Source organism: Crocodylus porosus, unplaced genomic scaffold, assembly GCF_001723895.1.
Source record: "Crocodylus porosus isolate Cpor-Errol unplaced genomic scaffold, CroPor_comp1, whole genome shotgun sequence".
Taxonomy (NCBI): Eukaryota; Metazoa; Chordata; order Crocodylia; family Crocodylidae; genus Crocodylus; species Crocodylus porosus.
This window is the reverse complement of record NW_017728909.1, coordinates 10,490,947-10,508,685: the sequence shown is the minus strand read 5'-3', so window position 1 is coordinate 10,508,685 and position 17,739 is coordinate 10,490,947. Positions and strand designations below refer to the sequence as shown.

Here is a 17,739-nt window from a genome sequence, read left to right as displayed (position 1 = left end):
CATGAAAAATATTCAAAAAACAACAAATAGAATTTCCTTTAGAAAATATTGTCTTGACTTTTTAAAATAATTTTCCCCATTTTTACCTGAAACTAGCTACTGAATTTGATGTACATTCACAAACAGCTCCCTTCCCAACCCCCAACACTTTATTTTTTAGCTGAATTTGTTATTCAGGGGGAAAAAAAAGCCACGTCAGTGTGACTTCTTCCAGTAATTTATCAGGGAATATTAATATAGTGCATCCACATACAGTTTTGACCTTGAGAAATACAGATTTATGCTCTGTCTGAAGAAGAACTTAAAGCTGTGGCTTGAGTTCATAGCAGGGAGCTTCATCAGATATTACCGAACACCTTAACCGAGGCAAGGTGAGTTGTATTTTGGCATGTACTGAACTGGCTGAGTTAAAACCTGAAGTGACAAAGATGATCTTCACCAAAAAACAAAACAAAACCCCACCAAAAAAACCCTTCAAACCCTGCTGTTTATGGAGAAATTATCAAAGCTAATGAGCTGCAGCAAAAAGTAGTATTTTTTTTCTAAATATTTGCCTGCCATTCAGAAATCCTTAATGGAAACAAGCTGCCTGTGCACAATTAGTACTGCCAGATTTTGAAGATTCGGGGCCATACTGACTGCAACCAAACCGCCACTTTATACCAGCTGAGGACCTGGTCGTTCTTCTATAGCACAGTCAGTCCAGATATAGTTAATGGAAATATATGTTATGCAGATGACTTGATTATTTCATCTGTGACTCTCTGTCTACACTGGAGGTAACTTGACTGTTAATGGGGCTCTATCATATGCAAAGAACTAGTATCTATCAAAACATAAAGCACTTTCTCTTTTTCCAAAAATCTATCCGATCCACCCCCATTTTTTTCCTGACTTACAAAACGTTTTACGCATGAGAAGTACTGCTCAGCCCCCCACCACCTCCCCCCACTTTAAACCCAACCAGGCTGTCCTTTTGTGCAATGGGATAGTAAAATAAATAAATAAATGCCAACGAGCTCTGAGAGCAATAATACCAACGTTATTGGCCTCAGGGGAATTAATGGCTCCCAAGATTCTGCATGGTTTTATGCACCATGTTGGGAACTAATTTTTTCCCCGTGGCATTTCATAGGTTTAATAGATTTTAAGGCCAGATGAGACCATTCTGATTATCTAGTCTGCCTGCCTGCATAACAAAAGCCATCATATTTCCCCCAACAATTCTCACATGGGGCCCAGCAATATGTGGTTGAATAAGTGCATCTCTCTTAAAAGAGCCAGGTGATCAATGTTACGCAGATATTGCTCCCTGGGAAAATGGAGACGAGAGTGTGAGCCAGGGGGACAACAGCTGGACACTAGAGTAGGTTGCATGCTTTGATTTGATTTGATTGAATTGTGGAACGTAATAAAATATTTGCAAAGGTTTTTCTCCTCTCTTCCTTATTCACTGGTCCATGTGTGTAACCAGCATCTGTTCTTCTGCAGCAGGGCTATAATAACCCCTGTGAACAGCAGTGGGACATACTTGCTCCAGTGCAAAAGCAGGCCATAAGGGAGGCTGCAGTAAAGGAATATTGGCCAAACCCCACCAGGCAAACCTCTGCTCCCGCTGTGCCAATCGCAGCGATGTGATCAGCCACCACTGCAGCCTCATGCTGATGGACTAAGGCACCTATGCCTCTGAGAAAGGTAGGAAACGCTGTCCTCCACATTTCCTTCTGAGGAAGACCTTGGTGGAAGACCTTGTCTGTGAATGCTGCCAGGCCTCAGGTATGAGATAGACAGCCAGGTGTTTGGACTGGCAAGACAGGCTTGCTTCTGGGAGCACCCAGAAGCAGCATTTCAAATGCCTGGGAAACTTAATCATCATGAGAAACTGAAGCTCTGATTGTTAGGAGCCTCCACAGTTAGGTGACAGCTTACTGGGGCTTCAGAGGATCAAAATGTTGGACTTCAGGTGTTAGAGTCCCACCTGAATTCTACTGCAAATCTAACCCGACCAGCCCCTGTTGCTTTTCACTTGGCCTCAGTTTCCTGCCTCCTAATTGGGATCATAAGGTAGGATATGTAATAGGAAAATAATTAGGTAAATAAGGTATGAAAAATAATAGGAAATCTTACTATACAGGAGAAATGTAAGGAGGAATGTCTTAAAGAGTGGGAGGCACAAGGTACCAGATTAATAGTGTCCATATAAATACCCCAAAGAGTTTCTGTTGCAGCAATGTGCTTGCCCTAATCTTGAACCAGAACGCCAGTGTTAGGATCTATCTAAACACAGAGTAACAAGACAATTCCTTCATCATCCTCTCCCCCAGCATCCAAAAGCTAACAAACAAAATCCATTGAAACCTGTGGGAATACTTTGGATGTTAAGAGATCTATCCATATTATCAGGGAGCAGGATGGGAAAACCTGTGCTTCAGAGATGTCTGGGTACATACCATGCCAGCCTTGTATGGTTAAGTTCTCCCCGTGTTTCGACTTGTCAGTGGGGCTGTGTAGAGCGATGACATAATTACAGGTTCAATTATGGATTAATAAGAAGTGGTTCTAGCAAACTGAGGCAAGTCTGCACTAGAAGCGCATTTCACCTCCCCTTTGCCTGCTAGCAAAGGGTGCCACAATCTGTCTGATGTCTGGAAGAACACCTGTTTTCCAATTAGCAGCAGTAGCAACACCAATACTATAATAATAATAATCCTGCTGAGCATATTACTCCCATTGGGCAGTCACTCAGCTTTTGCCTTTGATGGACTGTTGGGCACCGGGTGTATAAATGGGACGTCTCATGATCTCCCTGCCACTTGCACTGGCAGGAGGGGTGATTTCCATTTGCTATGAGAAGTACCCATACTTTGCTCAGATGAAGCATGCAGTGACAACTGCCACTGGGTAATAGGAGCATGGGCCGAGAACGAGCTTCCTGAGCCCGCTACATTTTCAGGCACCCATCTCTGCAACGGATCCATCCACTCTGACCCTCCTCGCACAGAACAGTCACCAAGCAGTGTATTCAGAACAAGCACAACACCCCAACACCGAGCAATAAAAAAAGGAGAGACAAGAGGTTTTGCTTTGTGTGGAAGTGGCAGGGAGTTTGTTAGGTTAATTAGTGCTCAGATCCTAGGAAGAGGACCAGGGCAGAGGAAGCCAAAACCCCTATAGCCTTTGCCAATCCACCCGGGGCATTGAGGGACAGGGGCACCTATACACGTGCCAGATGTCTGCTCCAACACATGCTCATAAGCATCCGTCACAGCAGACTCGATTAAGCAAGTCTTCCAGAGCATGCTAATGAGCAAGCTCCAGCAGCCTCTGTGTCACATCTATTCATGTTTCAAAAAGGGGGGGGGGGGCGCTTTAACCAAAACTTGTCAAATGAGCTTTAGTTAAAGTGTTCCACCACCATTTTGAAGCATGCGATGCTGAATACATGTGATATTGTGGGTGCTTTAATTAGAGCAGCGTTTTCAGGCCGCTCTAATTAAAGTGCCCCCCCACAACCCCAGTGCATGTGTATAGACAGCGAGGGAGAGCAGTGCAGTATGTCTGAAGGTGCTAGTGTTGCCACAGTAGGTCCACCACGTAGACAAGGCCCATGTGGACTATGGTGGTCCGGCTCTGGGTTTACATATTGTGTTTAAGGCAGGAATCATTATTTCCAAGGCAGCCCACCTGCTAAACACCACCGCTGCTACACAGACGGTCAGGCTTCTCACCTGTCTCAGGTAAGGCACAGGATTGCCTTCCTTTGTAAATTTGTCTCACTGTTTATGTCTGAAAAAATTTACTCTCTAGGCTGTAAGCCCAGGAATCAATGATGCTTCATTTGTTTGGTGGATTAAAGTGCTCAGGTCCACTAATGAAGCACATCACTAACAGTATAAGCTTGTAGGTAACAAAGGAACCTAACTGGATCTTCCATGCCTCCTTCATGTGACATTCGGCAGGGCTTCAATCTGCTGCTCTCAGTTACTTCAGCTTGACACCAATATCATTCCACTGGTTCCTGAGTTTTGCCTGGCTTGCGCCAGCAAAAGAAAAGTGTTTTTTTCAGTATCCCCCTAACCAGAGGGACACCATGGCCCCAGTGAAAGCAACAGTGTCCTGCTGACTCAGGTAGACAGAGGGGTTCAGTTCTACCCGCCGTGGCTAAATCCAGCATCCAGGCTCCAAGACTGAAGGATAGCAGGGGAGTGGTTGGGAGAGGGCAACCTGCCTCTGTGGAGAAATCCCTGTATCCTGACATGCCTCTTCTACTTTGCAGATGGGATGAGGTCATGAAAAGGAAAGGGGCGACAGCATCGTACTGCTAAACAGCCAGGCAATTCATATGCAGACCGGCTACTGTTCCTACCTTCCTGTTGAGTTCTTTGCATAATGACATGGGGCACTTCGATACAGACAAAATTATTGATCTGGACAAGATTAGCTTCTAGTGACTGTCTGGCTGCCGAAAGAAAACATTAAAGACCTGTGGGAGATGGGAACAGAAGAAATGTCTCTCCTTTCACAATTGACTACAGTTGTGCATGGAATGAAGTCAAGGGCTGTCCATCTGACTGCCCCATGTTTGCCCAAGAAGCTCATCTGCTTGTGAACGCTTGTTTAGGAGTTTCTGCTGCTGGGCCCCAAACTGATGTGCACTGTTAGCATCCTGCCCATGTGATAAAACAGTCCCGAGAGGCTTCCTACCAGGCCACGAGGAGAAACTGCCAGTCATGTCAGTCTCTCAGCTTATAGAAGAGAGAGGGCTGGGTCCTTGCAAGGCCCTTCCAGTGGCCGAGCATGCTGGCCAGCCCCCCCTCACCTCGCCACTCAGCAATCAGCTGTCAGCAGGGCCCTAGTACCATCGTCCCTTGGATTTCCTGCTCTTCCTGAGAGGTCAGCACAAGATTGTAATTACCCTATGTCAGGGATGTCAAACTCACCCAGACCCGGACCATGAGGTTCCTCCGCAGCCTACATCTGGTGGTGGCAGCAAGGGTCCAGGGGCAGCAGTGGGGTCTGGCAGTGGAGGGGGGGCAGGGACATGTGCAGGGTCAACAGGTGGCAGTGAGGGTTTAGCACTGGCGGAGGTACAGCAGCATCAGTAGGGGTCCAGTGACTGCAGTGTATCTCACTCAACCCCTGCCACCAACAGACCCACAGAGACCCAGGGCCCTGTATTCGGTGGCAGGCCGTGCCCCCTAGCCTTGCCCCCCCCCTGCCCGTAACCCAGTAGGCTGTTTGCAACAGCACCACAGGTTGGATCTGGCTCACGGGCCATACGTTTCACACTGCTGCCCTATTCTTCCTGAAAGAGGAGAAGGAGGAGGAGGATGCTGGTGAAGTAAACCCTCAGGTTCCTTACAGCATCCTGGAGCAGGAAGGCATGGAGAAAGGAGATGGGAGATTCCCCAGGAAGAGGGATTCAGATGAAAACACTTGCCGAGACAGGCTGCTTAAGTAATTGAGGGAATAGTGAGGCAAAAACGAAAAGTCAGGCTCGTTCAGCCTAGGAAAACAAGGGCGCAGAGGGCATATGGCTGCTTTCCATAAGTATCCAGAAAGAGAGAAGAGACTTTTAAACTAAAGGGCAATCATGGCACACCAGTAAATGGGTATGTACCAACCACAAGTAAATTTGGGCTGGAATTTAGGTGAAGGCTTCCAACCATCATCTCAGTGTGATTTTTTAGCAGTCTCCCAATAGGAGCAGCAAAGGCAACTGGACTAGCAGTTTTAAAGATGGAGTTTGATCAGTTTATTAAAGTAATTATAGGATGTGTAGGCTGTGACAGCACAGGACTGGACATGATGACCTCCTAGTCCTGTGTTCTGATGGTATTCTGGCCTCAGTAGCAAAACTATTGACTTCAATGGGGTTTGAATTTCACCCCCGGGAGGCTACATATTGGGTGCATCTACATGTACAATTAATGAGACTGAATTAACTCCAGTGCAATTTGAGCCACAGTAAACTAATCCTTATATCACCATGTATGTGTGCTTCTAAGTGCAGTAATTTACTCCACCATTAGATAGCACCTGGGCCTGACCGAACAATCCAAGGGTGCTGTAAACTCATCTACACTGGCATGTGTAGACAGTGACACTTTACTATACAGTAAATTAGTCTATTGTGCAGTAAAGTACAAATGTAGATGTGCCCAGTATGTACAAATAAAGCAGCATATCTGAGGCCTGGTCCTTCCCCAAATGGTGCACAGGGGTGGGGTGGAAATAGCCTGCTAACCAGGCTCTTGCAGAGACGGGCATATCCCTGGGTGCACAACACAAAGCCAACCCTGAACCCCCCAAGCACAGATCCTGCCCCCTGTACATTGTGGGGCTCTCTCCTCTCCTTCTGCCCCGGGATGGCCCTCTATCAACAGTCAAAGTGCTTCTGTCTCAAGGGCGTGTTGTAGTCTCATGCTTGTGCTCTCTCTATTTTTACAGCTCATACTGGGGAACTAGCAAGTCAAGTGATACAAACCCTTCTCTCCCAGCTGAAGGCCTCAGTCAGTTGGTTCCCGTTGGCCTGTTTCTTTTAACCATCTACTTGTGTGTTTAACAAAAACAGGACACAGAAGGAACCCTTCTCTCCCATCAAGTAAATCATCTGCTTGAGAGGGGCTGTGCAACGGGCAATCCAATGGTAGAGCTGCTTGAATCACAGCACTGGGCAGGACGCTGTGGAGGGTCAGACTCCTGTGGCCTTTGCAAGAAAAAAAATGGACAACAAAAAAATTGACATTGTGACCTATGCTGTAGTTGTATTGCTCAGGCCTCCCCTCCCCTGCTTCAGTGCCCAACCTTTGTGAGTAAATATGGACCAGTCTCTGAGGGCTGGGCTGCTTTACAAGAAACTGGCTTGTTGGAAGAATGAACTAAACTTGGTCCAATGTTGTTTTTTTTAAACATGATACCGGGCATTGCTCTGGATTGCTTGTTAAGAGCTGACAATGCGATCCATGCTATATGAGACAGAAATGCAGTTGGCCAGTCCCACCCTGTCCCTGCAGAAAGCTGGAGCACAGACCTGGGAGTCGGGACACAGGAGTCTGTTCTTGGCTCTGCTACTGACTTGCTCTGTGATCCTGGGCAGGTCACTTCACCCCTCTCAGCCTCTCTTTGCTTTCCCTGCCCCGGTCTGTCTTGCCTTTTAATACTGCAAGTTCATCAGGTCAGGGACCATCTTTATTTGGGTGTGTGCTGCACCTAACACGGTGGGGACACTAGGTGCTATCATAATGTTGGTAACAAATGTTGATGTCCTGCCGTTTTCAAAAGTTACTAGAATTCTGGGTGCTCGACTTAAGACCAGGTTGCCATGTGCTGTTTGATAATTTCTTGTTACTTTTGAACAAGCATGTGGCAGAGGGTGGCAGAGTGAATAGGAGGCACTGGGAAGCCCTGAGCAGCGACACATGGATTACTACTGGGCTTTGCAGCAGTAATGAGACTACATGAGGGCAATGGAGGAGGAAACTCAGCTTGGTCTTTTGCTAGGTTCACCGCAGACGCATGGTGCAGCGTGGAAGTAGATTTGGAGATGGTTATAGGCCAGGTAGACCAGAATGGTTGACGGAGCGGAGGTGGTGGGGAGAGGACAGGAAGAAAGGCCCTATCAGAAGTGCTGTCCAGTGAAGGATTAGGTAAGACCCCAAAGGAAGGACATGCACATCAGTGCACCCTGGCCTACCTGTCACTCTCCTCTCTTGTACAGTAATGTACTGCCTGGCTCGAGGAAGGTGTTCTTCTCCAGGGCCCCAATCCTGCCAGCACGGGCAAACCTTTGTGCCCATCCAGCACCCCACAAAGGCTATGTGAGTGCTATGTGAGGCACAGGGACCTGCCTGCACTGACTGGCTTGCAGAATTAGTCCTCAGGCCATCCAGCAAGCGTGTGAGGAAACCTGTGAGCAGCTAGCCAAACAAGGAAGCTGTGGAGACGTGCTAGGCTATTCCGAAATAGTTCGAATAGCCGGCAAATCACTCCTCAGATGCCACGGATGCTTTGGGCCTTGCACCCTGGGGCGGTTTGGCATGGACTTGATGCCAGGTATCCAGTGTGAGAACCTGCTTTAGATGCCAGGCCCCCATGCTGGGTTATGTAATGCAACACCATGCAGGAGCACGGGCTGAATCAGGAAATGGGGGTGGGTGGGCCATGCGCCAGTCAGGGGGATTTTAGTCTGAGGTGCTCTTGGATGACCTCTTTGTCCTTTAAAGGCCGGATCCTGCCAGCCTTGTTCCGGCAATGCTCCTGTTGGCTTCAGGGGGAGACTGCCCTGAGTTAGGCCCCTCCAGAATCAAGTCATCATTGGACCCAAGAGCGCAGCACCAAGAGCTGCTGGCAGATCTCTGCTCCGCTGTGTGCAGTTGTGCAGGAGATCAGGGAGGAGACCCCCTCCAACAGCTGTATGCTTTTGTCCTGTGTCTTCAGACAGTGGTGCTCAGGTGTTTGGCCCCATGGGCCACATGAGTGGCATGAGGCCAGTCCCAGATCGAGCCCTGAATGCCAGGATTGAACCCAGCACTGGGGGTACAACCACTCCCCCAGTGCCGAATTCCCAGACCTGTGGGGAGCCCCATGGGCCCGAGGACATGGCACCAAGGACCAGATCTGGCTCACAAGTCGCCAGCCCTGGCCTAAAGCGTTAGCTTTTTGAGGCAGGGGCTACCTGTTCATTATGTGTCTGCCACAAAAGGACTCTGGTCCCTGGCAGCAGAAGCAAACAACGCCAAATTGCCCTTTCCCTTCAACAGCACAGGAGCTGAGGGGCCGGTTCGGTTAAATCAGTGCCACACTCTGTGTAGACATGCCTCTTGGGGCTGAAGAAGCCCTTATATTGATTCAGCCTAAGCCCATTAGTTTAGAAGTCAACCTAACTCCCAAGAAGCCAAGATCAGGGTGACTACACAGGGCTTTGCATTCATGTCATTAAATTGTTATTCACATCTGTTTAAACTGGAATGGTGCAACTTTCTTGAATACCAAGATCTCAGCTAATAATGAATCATATAATGTAATTATTTTAATAGCCATTAGTCCTTTGACTTGAGATACCTCCAAGGAGCCAGTCTAAGCCCCCACTGTGCTAAATGTGTGCAAATACAGAAGGCTCCGTCCTCAAGGTGCTTCCAGTATAAGGCAAAAGACATCAGGTGGCCACAAACCAAGAGGGGATCTCCACTAAAAATAGTGCTCAATGCTTACTCAGACAGGGCCTGTTTTGTGATTTCGCTGCAGTCTCAAACTGCTCAAGCTGGGACAATAGGGTCATGAGGGAGCTCTCTAGAGGGGAGCCCGGTTGTGGAAAGACCCCCGCGCCCCACGTAAGAACCATAACACAAGTAGTTAGGTCTTCATTTTGGTGTCTTCTCTGAATAACAGTTCTGCCCACAGCACCCCCTGCCCTGCCCTGCCATGGTAGACAATGAAATCAATATGTGACTCCAAGGGAAAGGCAACAATAAAGAGCAGTCCTTGCAGTCCTTGCTTCTAACTTGGAAGTTTTCCATCCAAGACCCAAATTGGCTTAGCATGTGAGATTTGCTAGGTGCATAGCACCAGGCTTAAAATAAAGTTAAATAGCAATAGCACTTTCTCTTCAGCCCACCTCTATCCCTTGCAGTACATGAAACATTATAGACCCTATTCTATTATCAGCAGCTGACAGTTCACATATGATTTATCAGCAAAAAGTTACATGGTTTGTATCTACTTTATTGTGCTCTTCAATTATTGCTCAGCAGAGCTACACTGAAAAAGCCCCAACTGTGCTATAATTTACTGTGTCACAGTATATCATTAGAAGATTTAGTACTGATTATACTGGAGTCTTGGTACAAAGCAAGATTACAGTTAGCAACAGGAAAAGATTGATGTCAGGGATCCCAAATTTCCAGTGAAATCATTTTACAGGAGCAGTGTACATTGCTGTCACAGATTTTAATGCTATCTATAGCTAAACCTGGCGATGTCTGAGCGTCTTAACACTATGACATTTTGGTACAGCAGGATGCACTGTGGCTTCTGGGGATGGGGATGGGGAACGAAGACAGTGAATGAAGTGCAAACCATAGGAGCACATGGATACTCTTAGAGGTATATCTATTTTCATGTCTACCCTATAAAGTGCTTGATCCTCATGTGTCATGCTAGGGCTGCCATCCAGGACATTAAAGAGATGTTGGGAGCAGGTATGCCACAGACAGCCAAGTCATACCAGACAGCCATGGCTGGGCAGCACTAGCCTAGCACCTTCCTTAGAGCCCTTGCAGATTCGGTCCTGCTCAGCACGTCTCGCCCTATCCGCACGGCATGCAGTAGCTGCTCTAGGCAGGAGCAATAGGAATGATCCCCCGGGTGAGCTCCCGTCCCGCCCAGGTCTTACCACCAGAAGGAGATTCGTGCCACTGTCTTCAGTGAATCCTTCAATTGTGACTGGAGTTGGGCTGTCTTCACTTGGACCCGTGGCAGGTTGTGTGCCTTGGGCACACGGGGATGTAGGTATTTCAGTCTTACTTTCATATTAGCTTTGTTAAGCATGAATCCATGTGGCAGTGGGACATGGAGAAAGGCTTGGTTCCGCTAAGGCTTGGAACAACCATGGATGTACTGCTTATTTCCCCACTCCTACAGCTAGGTTGTGATTTAGCCCCATCCTTTAGTTTGACCCAAGGCTGCAAATTAACCTTCAGGATGTGCCTTTGCGGCTTATGCTTACTGCTCAAATCAAGCATCCAAAGCTTGGCCACAGGGTAGGTGAAGGCAAACCAATGTAGGCACCCAAACCATTCCAAGCAAACCCATTACAAATCCTCTCGGGGGGTCTCTGCAAACCCCTGGCTTCACCCTGCAGACCTGACCCTACAGTTCAGCCCTATCTCACGCTCACTGCCCTTTTGTACATTCAGGCTTGCGGGGACAAAAAAAATTGTGGATGCAGGTGCTGATAACTCGCTTTGCAGACAAAAAAAATGAGCTAGTTCCATGCTAGTAATGGAGCTCGCTGCTGTTTTGGAGTGCGCTGCCAGAAGGAAGTGTGAGAAATCTGGCCCTCATGATGAGAGACAGACAGACAGACAGCTGGGAAGTGAACACAGGCTCCTGAGTCAGGAGCTCCTGAGAGCTAATGCTGGGTCGGCCACGGGCCTGCTCTGTCGTTTTTTTGCAAACACTTTAACTTTTCTGTTCATTCCCCTCCACTGTAAAAAAAAGGCTATCATCCACCTAGAAATCTGGTGTGAGGCTTAGATAACTAAATTGTCTGTGATACTTTGCCCATGAACAAACTAAACAAGCAGTAATAAATTAACCCTCAGGAACAGGTAAAAAAACATATGCCCTACTTTCTAGAAAAGTAAACTGAGGCATGGAGCAAGTTAAGTAGCTGAGCCAAATTCTACAGGTGGAGGGCGAAAGAGCAAGAGAGCGAGCGAGAGAGCGCGATATCAAGCAAGTTCAAGAACTGGAAACAATTCTTGGGGCTCCTGATGCCCCAGCGTATGCTTTAACCACTGAGATAAGCTGCTTCTCTCTCTAAAAGTAGCAACATTGTATATGTCCTTACTAACTGGCACCGTTAGGGCCAGATGTTGCAGTAGGTCCTGGCTGCTTTGTGCCACCGTGAGGGTGCAACCCTGCCCTGAAGATACTGAAGGACTCTTCCTGCATAGAGGACCTTCTTCTAAAGGCATAGCTCGGCAGCTTCATGCCCAGGCAGCCAGGATGTGGTAGCATGCTGCTGTAGGAGCAACCATTTCCTGCCCCCCCACCCACACATACATACACAGAGGTTGCCCCAGTTGTCTCCAAGACTGCTCTGGCTTATGATGGGAACTAACCTGATGACGCCTAAAGGAACCAAACACCTTTTAACCCCAGACTGTTATTGTCTGTACTGGGCTACTCCTCAAGCTGTTAAATGCTAAGACAATTCAATGTGATAAGCGGAAAGCTTTGCTTTAAGATGTTCTGTCTTAATATTTCTCTTTGATGGCATGTTACTTGTGTGATATGCTTAGACCTAGGCAGAAATGTAGTTAGGTTTATGCCTCTAGTACAAACCATGATGGTCATCATCAGAGCTCAAGGCATCCCAAGGTGCCTCGGCCCCCCACTTGAGACGACATTGAACTAGTTGTAAGCAAAAGGTTAATTTTTAATGCCTTTTTAAAAAAAAAAAAAAAAAAAAGCTACGAGGTTGATTCTTACAACATGTCCCTATGGCCTGAAGAAAACTCAGCTCACAACTCAGCCTCTTCTGGGCTAAGATCAAGTATAGTCTGCACTGGTCTGATACCCAAGCCAAGATGGATTTAAAATGGCACTGTGTAATGGGGGGGTTCACCCTGGGCCAAATGCAGACAGGCCTCCCTCCAGACATGACCAATTGCCTACCCTGGAAATCTTCAAGAGGAGACTGGACAGTCACCTCCCTGGGGTCACTTGACCCCACTTGTCTTTCCCGCCTGGTGCAGGGGGCTGAACCTGATGATCTTCCAAGGGCCCTTCCAGCCCCTACCATCTATGAATCTGTGCATCATCGGGCTGACCATTGGGCCATGGAAAAGCTGTGATGTGATTACTGAATATTCAGAGTCTGCTGGCGGAGCACACTAAGAAAACAAACTGAATTATAGCCTGGCTCAAGTTTCCACAACATTTGACCTCTGAGACACTGCTTAAGAGCGTATCAAGCAAGACAGCCTGAGTAATAGTATTAGCAACTGAAGAACCGCTGATTTTGATGGTGCGAGCCTGAGGCTGGTATAATGGGCTAGAGAGTGTCTTGTGCCTTGCTCTACAATTGAAAGCCAGCTTATGACCAAAAGCAGCATTGCGGCTAGGGCAAAATAAGGCCCAATGTGGGAACACACAGTTCTTACTGTCCATTCCTCCTAGCCCCCAAATGTTAGTGCTGTATGCAATGCTACAGCGCCTAGACATTTCCTCCAGGGCCATAGGTCCATTGTCATGGAGGCTCTTCAAACGCATAGCAAGGCACAGCTCCTGCCATGAAGGGATGTCCTCCACCAGCCTAGGCATCTATAAAGGACCGCATCATAAAATATGATCTCAGCTAGCACTGCCTAAGCAAAAGAAAAAACTGGGGTTGAAAGTACTCCCATTCCCCAAGCCCAGGCCCAGGGACCAACACACATCAGTAGTCTGTTGGGTCCTAAGCTGTACCTGTTTGAGGCCAGCTTGCTCTCTAGGACTTTTCCATTTGAATTCTCTGTCATAGAAAGGTGGGGACTTGAATCATTCGTAGATTAGCTTCAGTTTGAGAGAGCCAGTTCAAAAGCCATCTGTGATAGTTACTTTTACTGCCCAAGCCAGCAAAACAGTGCCTGCCAAGCTGCGGGGCACACTGGTGTCCCTACAGGGAAGACGAGGTAACCCCCACCCCAACAGGGGCTGGGAGAGGAAGCAGTAGTTTAAAAAGACTAGTGGTGAGAGCCCTCGCATCCTAAGACTCCATTTTCATGGCCAACCCATGACTGCTTCCTCGGGCTTGATGTCCCAAAACAGGCTTATCCCTAGTTTCCTCGCATCTATAATTGCATCCTTACATGTCCCTCCATGTAACTCTCTCAAAAGGACTCTAAATGCTGATTTCCTCCCCATCATGCCCCCAGCCCCTCTCATCCCAGGTAGCTGTCCAATTGCCTATGCTTGGCAGTACCCCAGGACATGCTGCACAAACCCCGCCCTGCCAGTAGGTCTGGCCAGTCCCTACTCTTAGCCTGCTCGCTGGCACCCCACCCCTCACCGGCTACTCTAGCTGCATGACAGTGGACATGGGCACTGGCTGGGGAACGACGTTGTGCTTATCTAGCCGCATGACGGAAGGCTTGTGGGTGACGGCAGGTGAGCCTGGGCACGTCCCTACCAGACTAGGGGCTCCACGTGCTCCAATTCCCACTTCCCCTGAACCCACCTGGATGCCCCACCTGTAGATCCCCCAGAGCTGCACTGGACACTGGTCAGTCTGGAAAGGGCTGCCTTGTATTGAATGAACTCATCTCCCTAGAAGCACAAATGCTCCTTTCAACCAGTTCTTATCCGGGATTATTTTAATTTTTTTTGGTTAGTTGCCCAATGTTTCATTGTCCCATGATATATCACACCATTTATTAACCCAGAAGCAGCTGTGCAGCCATCTCTACCCAGGCTCTAATGGACAGTGTGAGAAAGAAACAAACCTTTGGAAGTTGTGCCCGATTGCTGTGCGCCTGGTCTGCATGTACAGCCTTGGGGACAGGGAGGGGGGAATCTGAGTCTAGCTATGCGACTCCCACAGTGGCTGAAGGCCTGTTCCCACCCATAGATTTAGGTAGGAGGTAAGATAGAAACAATACCCAACAGCAATGGAGATCAAGGTCAGTACGGCTCCAGAATACAGCTGGCGGTTGTGAGGAGGCAGGTTAAGTGACTTGCCCAGTATCCCAAAAGTTTGCAGCTGAGCAAGCCTGCATCTCCTGAAACCCAAGAAGCAGAAGCCTATAGGAGCATCCCTCGGGACTGCTCATGCCCCCCTCAACCCCAGATATGTGGCAACGTGTGCTGGAAAGGAACGGGTCCTGGACCTCAGAGCTGGATGTTTAAAGCTACTTTAGTTACATCTACCCAGGCCCAGGCACTAACGAAGTCACTCTGCACAGGATCAGATCAAGTGTACATTTTTATTTTTTAATGGAACATAAACTCCTTTAGAAAAAACATTCATCTGGATGATAACACCCATAGAAAAAAACACCAATCTCGTGTTTGTTTGTTTGTTTTTTTAATTTGGCATTTGTTATTTGCATTTATATTAAAGCAAAGTGCATCTTTCTTATTTTTTCTCGTTTATACACATTGCACAATACATAAATAATGATGCTTATAAAACGTCTTTATATTTACAAGTAATAATATATTTATATATAACATAAAATACAATTTTTATTTAATAAATCTCAGGGTTGTTTGTTTTTTTTTTTAGGAGTCCTTTTTTTGTTGTTTTGTTTTATTTCCAAAGCACTACAATGCTAAAGTTCCAATGAGAATGCTCTCTTGTTCATTTAAACCTTTATATTTAGAAAAATAGCTTATGTTAAGGTCTAAACATGCTCATTGAGCTAAGAACAGTGTAAAAGTATCATACGTGCGTATGAATTCAAGACGAAATGAAAGACTGACTGCATTTCTGGATACAAATGGTACCGTTATAACCTGGTCAAGGCAGGTTATGATGGACCAAATATTCTGAATACTTTTTTCCTGTTTGCTTTTGTTTTTTTTAGGCTTATGTTTTCTCACCAAGTCTGCATCTCAGCTCAAATTGAAAAGCGTGGGCCATGCATGTTTTTCTTTTTTTTTTTTTTTCCTGTATCAAGAAACGATAAAAGCACTGAAAGAATGGGCATGCTCCTTCCAAAACCCACGCTCCCACGATGGACTGTCAGCATAACACAGTGGCAAGACGTGATCTTAAATAAACCAACAAGCATACACAAAATAAAATAAAATAAAATAAGAAGGCTAAGTAACTTATTAGCAAGGTTTTCACTTCACTGCGTTCACTCCTGGTGCTGCCTGTGTGCGTGGGCACGTACATTCGTTGCGTGTCAGTGGCAACATGGCGTTGTCACTGTGGGGGCAGTGGGAAAGGGGGGAGAGGGACTCAGTTTGACTTCACATGAGCGAAGTGTGCCATGCTTTGACAAGTAGCATCTGGAATGTGCCACCTCGAGGCAGAAACGAGAGAGAGAGATGGCCCTTGTGTGGGTGAGACAGGGAGAGAAAGAGCGAGGAGAGAGAAAGGGGGCACGTGCACACTCCTCATCACAAAAGGGAAGACGAGATGTCTTGCAGTAGTAGGACTCAGGTCTGTATAAAATCTAGGTATCTTGTTTTGGTATCCGTGAGCGGGAGCTATAAGAAACGGCAAGTAACTCTGAATGCCACTCATCACATAGGGGAATAATTTCAGAGGCATGAAATGATTATCTGATGTAATCCCCTCCCATACCTTCTCCTTCCGAGTTGTTGGTCATTCACACTTTTAAAAAATATATATATATATATTCATCAAAATACCAAGGCAAAAAAAAAAAAAAAAAATCTTTCCATAAGCTATTTCTCAAAACAGAAAAGAAAAACAAAAACAAAAAAACAAAACAAACAAAAAAGTTTGCATGAAAAGCAAGCACTCAGAAGGAAATATTAGCAGCAAAGTAGTTATAAATGTCATGAGTCCACTCTGTCTCGAGTCATCGGTTATTAAAAATAACCTCCAACCAGCACGGGCAACTGCTGATAAACTGTCTTGTGTAGCACTGGCCCCAGCCCTTCACAAAGCTGATCTGAACAGTAAAGCCGGTCCATGGTTGCTGCATGAACTCATGGTCGTTAGGCCTCTGTAAGCTGTACGCCTTCTCATAGTCAAAAGCCTTGATGGAAAATCCTGGAAACACTTTGTGAACCAGCAACGTCCTGGAGTCGGGGTTGTCCAGTGTGGCCGACTTGATAAAGATTGGGTAACTGCTGCGGTTGTATACCCATACGCCGTCCACTTCCTTGGTCAGCTGGATGCCGTAACCAATTTTGCTGCGGACTTTCTGCACCAGCTGGCTTTTGTTGTCTGAATTGAGCTGTCCGAGGCAGAAACCGTTCCCCTGAGGTAGATCATAGAAGATATCCAGGGAGGGCTCTTGGACAGAATACAGCCGACCCACGCGCGTTTTCTCTTCCCAGTATGCCACCACGCACCAGTGTGACCGATCCCCCGGCTCCTGAAGAACTTGGGAATCTAGAGAAAGGGGCAGAAAAAATGTGAAATTTAATAAAGCAGGGAAAATATAATCCAATAAATACACAGCATTGATGGTACACTGCCTCCAGAAAGGTTGTTAAAGTACACAAGAGATCCAAGGAAGAGAGACACACGTCCCCCACTAGAGGAAGACAACCCCCCTCCAAGTCTGTATCCATCTACCTAGGGGGTAAAATTCTTTCCAACTATCCGTAGCCCAGGCTTTCAGAGGTGAATTCTGGATGCCCAACCCAAGACAACCAAAAGGACCCCAATTTTCCAAAAATGCTATCGACTTGTCCACTAGAAGTACAGCTCCTTGAAGTATCTCAGACTGGACCTACAGAAATGGATATGTCCCAAAGAAGTTTGGGACATCTCCCAAATGTGGCAGGGGCCTTTGAGATGATTCTCTCCGTTAGGCTCCGTTTCCCAAAAAGTAACATAGGCTCAGACTCCCATGATGTATTTAGGCACCCATTTGGTGCATATTAGGTGCCTACATGTCTCTGAAGACCTGGGGGCTTCACCCAAGTCACTTGCCCAAAACCACTTAGATAACATTGTCAAGAGCCCAGGCCATAATCCCTCTGAAGCAGATTCCCAAGGGCTCTTCAGGTGCCTCAAGACACAGCAAGGCACCTGGCCAGGTTTTCAGAAGCAATTTAGGCATCTAACTTGATGCCCACCTACTTCAGTGCTAATTGTTTTCAGTGGGAATCAGGCTCCCAATCTGCTTTGGCACCTCAGAAAAACTCCATTAAGTACCTGTCTGCATCTTTAAGCACTTTAACACCTTTGAAAATCTGGCCCTTCAGGCACAGTGCCCAGGAGAGAAAGAGGAAGAGTCAGCACTGTGTGCTCACACACAGACTGTGTTTGCAGCACAACCATTCCAGTCAAGCATGTTTAATAATCAGCCAAACCATGTCTCC

The 17,739-nt window shown here is 47.0% G+C and overlaps 1 protein-coding gene across 2 annotated transcripts in view; it reads right to left on the bottom strand.

Annotated features, from left to right (window-relative positions):
• Positions 1-14,676: 14,676 nt before the first annotated feature.
• The window catches only part of SMAD7 (SMAD family member 7), a 38,830-nt gene continuing 35,767 nt past the window's right edge, over positions 14,677-17,739 (bottom strand). For both annotated transcript variants that reach the window (XM_019531782.1, XM_019531781.1), the window contains exon 4: positions 14,677-16,801. In XM_019531782.1, the coding sequence (XP_019387327.1) occupies positions 16,263-16,801 (539 nt within the window). In that variant the 3' untranslated portion in view covers positions 14,677-16,262. The remainder of the gene's footprint in view (positions 16,802-17,739) is intronic.